This window comes from Caretta caretta, chromosome 24, assembly GCF_965140235.1.
Source record: "Caretta caretta isolate rCarCar2 chromosome 24, rCarCar1.hap1, whole genome shotgun sequence".
Taxonomy (NCBI): Eukaryota; Metazoa; Chordata; order Testudines; family Cheloniidae; genus Caretta; species Caretta caretta.
Window position 1 is genome coordinate 874898 of NC_134229.1, and position 6829 is coordinate 881726.

Here is a 6829-nt window from a genome sequence, read left to right on the forward strand (position 1 = left end):
GGTGCATATGGCTGTGGAAATTTTTCTTTTAGAATGAAATCCGAATTAATAAATAAAGTCACTTGGCATAGCCTACCGAGACTCAACTTTGCAGTTGACAAATCCCACTCAGTTCATTGCTCATCTAACTTTCAGCAACTTTCATGAAAATCTAGGCTCTTTATCTCTTTGATAAAAAAACGTATTTCTCTCTCCCCCATCCTCTGAAACCCGAACTACTTGGTGGCTTAGTTGATACGAGTTCATTGATTTTCAATTGACTTTCAAAATATGCCGTGCAAATATTTGAGGAACAGAACCTCCAAAGGCAGAAAAGGGGGGAAAAGGGCTGTTTTTCCATCTGCAACTTTCAGAATCATTTTCTTTCTTTGTGAATTTTGAACAATATTAAAGTTAGTAAAACACGACTTGTTTTAAGATGTGCTGGTCCAAGTAGAAACAAACTCACTTTGGATAAACGCTTGAAAATACTTTATATTTACTCCTCAACCATGTAATTGGTCTTTATTTATCTGAAATCTGAAGAATATTCCCATCTTGCAGGATAAACTGTAATCTAGGCAGGGCTTCTTCTGAATTCTGTGCCATTGTTCTAGAAGGTAACCAAGATTTTCAACGGTGGACACAGAATCTGCTTTTCAAACACAAAAGGCCAAAAATGCAATGCGATGGGATATCAAGTTATTGAAGAACCCTAAATATGCATTTATGCGCCGGCCCCTGTGCACGCCCCGGCTCCCCCCTCGGGCTCTGCAGCTCCTGGGCACGTGAGCCGGAGGGGCAGCAGCGGCTCATGCTCCTGGGAGCTGCAGAGCCCAAGCGTGGTGAGGGGGGAGCCGGGGCGTGCACGGGGGCAGCCGCCCACGTGCATCTGGTGCAGCCTGCAGGAGCCCCCTGGGGGGGGGGCACCGAGCCGCAGCCTGGGCGGGGGGCGCGGCTGCTCCCCGCTAGCAGTGTCACCGCCTTTGCAGGGCTGCTCCCCCCTGCGCCGCGCTGGCTCCTCCATGGCTGGGTTTCTGACCCCCCAAGCCGATGCTCTGGCTCTCCGGGGCCTCGGGAAGGTGGCTTCTCCCTGCCGAGCCAGGGCATCGCTTTTTGCCCCACCCGCCAACCACTTGGCGCCCTAGGCGACCGCCTAGTTCACCTAGTGGTTGCACCAGCCCTGCCCGCATCCTGTGCCTGCCGTTCGCCAGCGCATGGCCCCTGCCCCGCGGAGGGACAGCAGCACATTCGGGATACGTAGGCCACGTCCACACTACGGCACAGCTCCTTGCCAGGGGAGAGCTCTCCCACGGCGAAATCAAACCACCCCTAACGAGCAGCGGTAGCGGTGTCCGCAGGAGCGTGTCTGTCGGGCCGACTTCGGGCTAACACGCCCGTGTGTTTGTCGGGCGGGGGGGGGAAAGGGGTGCTGGTTTAGACAAAGCCTGGGGAACTGAGGGCGTAAGTGGGGGGAATCAGGGTGACCTGGGTGGCTCCCAGCATGGGGCTGCGTGTGCAGGACGTACCCTGAGCAGAGAGACCTGCGTGTGCATCGGGGAAGAACCGCCAGGGGTCCCGATCCGAGATGGCCTGGCCAAGGCATGGCAGGCCAGGGCAGCCCCTAGCATCAGCGCTTGCGAGTTCGCACCCCAGGGCTCTCTCCTCGATTGATTCCATCCCAGGCTGGTGGGAAGGTCAACCTAGCTGGGCCAATTCCAGCTGGCACCTCAGCAAAGCCACCCATGCCAGCCCCCAGCCCCATGGGGCTCCAGCCACTGGGGCCACACAGAGAAGCCCTTCGCGAACGTCCCTGCATCTATGGCGGGGGCAGGGCCCATCCCTCCAAAGCTGCACCTGAAGCCAGACGACCCGGCGGGGTTAGGGTGGGGCAATCAGCCGCCCCCGTCCTTCCTCCCAGCCCCTGGCCACATGCCAAGCCCCTGGCACAGCAAGAGCAGGACCCTGGGGGCAGCCAGCGCTGGGTGGAGCTGGAGGAGCCGGTCGGGCCAGGATGCCAGCACAGACCTTCCCGCCCTGCTAGGAGACCACCCCCCCATCATTGTGATTCTGGATCTCCCAGAGCGGGGCTAGGTAACCCCAGCTCCCGCCATGCGCCCCCCCCCCCCAACAGGTGTTCAGGCTCCATGGTCCATTCAGCCCTCCTGAGACACCAGCCAGGGGGCCGGGCAGCAGATAGCACTGGGGAGGGGGAGGGGATGTTGGATGGACATTCATCCCCTGGGCCCCAGAGCCAGCCTAGACTCCAGCCCCCAGGCATGGCCAAGGATTGGGGTGGATGTCAGGGGAGAGCTCAACCCGCCCCATACCGATCTCCTCCCCAGCCACTACATCCGCTCCCACCCCCAGGCCTGTGATGGCAAAGCTTACCCTGGGGAGGGGGCAAAGCTTACCCTGGGGAGGGGGCAAAGCTTACCCTGGGGAGGGGGCAAAGCTTACCCTGGGGAGGGGGCAAAGCTTACCCTGGGGAGGGGGCTCAGCCCCCCATCCCCAAAGGTCTGGTACGGTTACAGCTGAGTGACACCTGAGGCAAGTCAGCTTGACCTCCTCCTCCCCCACTGGTGCAGGGACACCATGGGGCTGCTTTCCCAGCCCCCTGGCAGCCTCCATGACCTGCAGCCCCCTGGCACCATACAGCTCTCCTTAGGGCTCGTAGATGCAGCCCGCCCCCCCGCCCCAGCGATGCCAGGCCCTGTGCCAACGCAGCCTGCCCCCCAACCAATTGTCGCAGGCTCTCTGCAAACACAGGCAGAGTCAGGTGCTTGATGAGGGGGGGAGCAGGGAAGCTGCTTTGAGTGCTGCTGATGCAGCAAAACCTGCCTGAGTCTGCAGACAGCCTGGGCCAATTGCCCCAGAAGGGAGCTGCTCTCTGCCTCTCACTAGGGCATTAGCTCCAAGCCCCACTGCTCTGGGGCCCCCACCAACCTAACCCAGAGGGGTGCTCTGCTCACGGCAGGCAAGGAAAAGCATCGGGGGCCCAGCTCCCCCAAGCAGAGCCATCCTAGCTGCTGGGGTGAGTACAGGGGCCCCGCCGGATGTGGGGTGCGAAGGCACAATGCACCCAGGGCCCCCCGGTGCCTGAATCCACCCTTGTCAGACAGGAACACGCAGGATGGCAGCTCGCCCCACGGCGCAGCCAGCCCCGACGGGCACCGGCGCAGCCAGGGGGCCCTGGGCAGGAGTCCCAAGGGCAGCCCCGGCTCGCTCACCTGTCGCGGCCTCTCCCTGCAGCGTCTCCAGGTGCTTGGAGAGGCAGCGCCGGGCTGGTGACTCAGCCCGAGTCCCGGCCGCAGACAGGGAGTTGAACCCAGAAGTGCCCCTCCTCCCGCCCCCCCAGCCCCCCTCCTCTCCCAGCGTCGGGGAGAGAACCCAGGAGTCCTGGCTCCCCGCCCCAACCCACCAGCCCCCGGGGACTGGCGCGCTGGCTCCAGGGGGCTCCGTGCTCCCCGGCCCCGGCCCGGCCCCGGTCTCCCCCGCTCACCTGCGCGCCGGGCGCCCGACCCGGCTCCGAGGTCCCGCGGCTCGGGGCCGGACTCGCGGCGGTGCCCGGGGAGCCCCGAGCCGCAGCCGCCCAGGGCCCAGAGCAGCCCGAGGAGCAGCCGCAGCCCCATGGCTCGGCTCGGCTCGGCCGCCGGTCCTGGCTCCTGGCGTGCGGGGCGCCGCGGCTGCGGGTTTATCCCGGTCCGGGTCCCGGTCCCGGACCCAGCCCCGATCCGGCCGGGCCGCCCCCGCCCTCCCGGCTCGCACGGAGCGGGGCCGGGCCTGGCAGCGCCCGCTCGGCCGGGGAGGGGAACTTCCCGGCCGGCCCTGCCAGGGCTCGGGGCTACGCCCAGCGAGCTCCGCCTCCGCCCGGCCCCCGGGGAGCTGGGCATCGTCCGCCCCCAAGTGCCCTGCCCCCAAACACCCCCTGCTCCCAATCCCTGCCCCTCAACTGCCCTGCCCCCAAACACCCCCTGCTCCCCATCCCTGCCCCTCAACTGCCCTGCCCCCAAACACCCCCTGCTCCCCATCCCTGCCCCCAAACACCCCCTGCCCCTCAACTGCCCTGCCCCCAAACACCCCCTGCCCCTCAACTGCCCTGCCCCTCAACTGCCCTGCCCCCAAACACCCCCTGCTCCCCATCCCTGCCCCCAAACACCCCCTGCCCCTCAACTGCCCTGCCCCCAAACACCCCCTGCTCCCCATCCCTGCCCCTCAACTGCCCTGCCCCCAAACACCCCCTGCCCCTCAACTGCCCTGCCCCCAAACACCCCCTGCTCCCCATCCCTGCCCCCAAACACCCCCTGCCCCTCAACTGCCCTGCCCCCAAACACCCCCTGCCCCTCAACTGCCCTGCCCCTCAACTGCCCTGCCCCCAAACACCCCCTGCTCCCCATCCCTGCCCCCAAACACCCCCTGCCCCTCAACTGCCCTGCCCCCAAACACCCCCTGCTCCCCATCCCTGCCCCTCAACTGCCCTGCCCCCAAACACCCCCTGCCCCTCATCCCTGCCCCTCAACTGCCCTGCCCCCAAACACCCCCTGCCCCTCAACTGCCCTGCCCCCAAACACCCCCTGCCCCCCATCCCTGCCCCTCAACTGCCCTGCCCCCAAACACCCCCTGCCCCTCAACTGCCCTGCCCCCAAACACCCCCTGCTCCCCATCCCTGCCCCTCAACTGCCCTGCCCCCAAACACCCCCTGCTCCCCATCCCTGCCCCCAAACACCCCCTGCCCCTCAACTGCCCTGCCCCCAAACACCCCCTGCTCCCCATCCCTGCCCCTCAACTGCCCTGCCCCCAAACACCCCCTGCCCCTCAACTGCCCTGCCCCCAAACACCCCCTGCTCCCCATCCCTGCCCCCAAACACCCCCTGCCCCTCAACTGCCCTGCCCCCAAACACCCCCTGCTCCCAATCCCTGCCCCTCAACTGCCCTGCCCCCAAACACCCCCTGCCCCCCATCCCTGCCCCTCAACTGCCCTGCCCCCAAACACCCCCTGCCCCTCATCCCTGCCCCTCAACTGCCCTGCCCCCAAACACCCCCTGCCCCTCAACTGCCCTGCCCCCAAACACCCCCTGCTCCCAATCCCTGCCCCTCAACTGCCCTGCCCCCAAACACCCCCTGCCCCTCAACTGCCCTGCCCCCAAACACCCCCTGCTCCCAATCCCTGCCCCTCAACTGCCCTGCCCCCAAACACCCCCTGCTCCCCATCCCTGCCCCTCAACTGCCCTGCCCCCAAACACCCCCTGCTCCCCATCCCTGCCCCCAAACACCCCCTGCCCCTCAACTGCCCTGCCCCCAAACACCCCCTGCTCCCCATCCCTGCCCCTCAACTGCCCTGCCCCCAAACACCCCCTGCCCCTCAACTGCCCTGCCCCCAAACACCCCCTGCTCCCCATCCCTGCCCCCAAACACCCCCTGCCCCTCAACTGCCCTGCCCCCAAACACCCCCTGCCCCTCAACTGCCCTGCCCCTCAACTGCCCTGCCCCCAAACACCCCCTGCTCCCCATCCCTGCCCCCAAACACCCCCTGCCCCTCAACTGCCCTGCCCCCAAACACCCCCTGCTCCCCATCCCTGCCCCTCAACTGCCCTGCCCCCAAACACCCCCTGCCCCTCAACTGCCCTGCCCCCAAACACCCCCTGCTCCCCATCCCTGCCCCCAAACACCCCCTGCCCCTCAACTGCCCTGCCCCCAAACACCCCCTGCCCCTCAACTGCCCTGCCCCTCAACTGCCCTGCCCCCAAACACCCCCTGCTCCCCATCCCTGCCCCCAAACACCCCCTGCCCCTCAACTGCCCTGCCCCCAAACACCCCCTGCTCCCCATCCCTGCCCCTCAACTGCCCTGCCCCCAAACACCCCCTGCCCCTCATCCCTGCCCCTCAACTGCCCTGCCCCCAAACACCCCCTGCCCCTCAACTGCCCTGCCCCCAAACACCCCCTGCCCCCCATCCCTGCCCCTCAACTGCCCTGCCCCCAAACACCCCCTGCCCCTCAACTGCCCTGCCCCCAAACACCCCCTGCTCCCCATCCCTGCCCCTCAACTGCCCTGCCCCCAAACACCCCCTGCTCCCCATCCCTGCCCCCAAACACCCCCTGCCCCTCAACTGCCCTGCCCCCAAACACCCCCTGCTCCCCATCCCTGCCCCTCAACTGCCCTGCCCCCAAACACCCCCTGCCCCTCAACTGCCCTGCCCCCAAACACCCCCTGCTCCCCATCCCTGCCCCCAAACACCCCCTGCCCCTCAACTGCCCTGCCCCCAAACACCCCCTGCTCCCAATCCCTGCCCCTCAACTGCCCTGCCCCCAAACACCCCCTGCCCCCCATCCCTGCCCCTCAACTGCCCTGCCCCCAAACACCCCCTGCCCCTCATCCCTGCCCCTCAACTGCCCTGCCCCCAAACACCCCCTGCCCCTCAACTGCCCTGCCCCCAAACACCCCCTGCTCCCAATCCCTGCCCCTCAACTGCCCTGCCCCCAAACACCCCCTGCCCCTCAACTGCCCTGCCCCCAAACACCCCCTGCTCCCAATCCCTGCCCCTCAACTGCCCTGCCCCCAAACACCCCCTGCTCCCCATCCCTGCCCCTCAACTGCCCTGCCCCCAAACACCCCCTGCTCCCCATCCCTGCCCCCAAACACCCCCTGCCCCTCAACTGCCCTGCCCCCAAACACCCCCTGCTCCCCATCCCTGCCCCTCAACTGCCCTGCCCCCAAACACCCCCTGCCCCTCAACTGCCCTGCCCCCAAACACCCCCTGCTCCCCATCCCTGCCCCCAAACACCCCCTGCCCCTCAACTGCCCTGCCCCCAAACACCCCCTGCTCCCCATCCCTGCCCCTCAACTGCCCT

The 6829-nt window shown here is 66.3% G+C and overlaps 1 protein-coding gene across 6 annotated transcripts in view; it reads right to left on the minus strand.

Annotated features, from left to right (window-relative positions):
- The window catches only part of ADAM15 (ADAM metallopeptidase domain 15), a 42031-nt gene extending 38222 nt beyond the window's left edge, over positions 1-3809 (minus strand). For 3 of the 6 annotated variants that reach the window (XM_075123059.1, XM_075123062.1, XM_075123060.1), the window contains exon 1: positions 3482-3808. In XM_075123059.1, the coding sequence (XP_074979160.1) occupies positions 3482-3611 (130 nt within the window). In that variant the 5' untranslated portion in view covers positions 3612-3808. Of the gene's footprint in view, positions 1-3481 lie in introns of all 6 variants that reach the window. The other 3 variants (XM_075123061.1, XM_048828596.2, XM_075123063.1) reach the window with 2 other exon arrangements.
- Positions 3810-6829: the final 3020 nt, after the last annotated feature.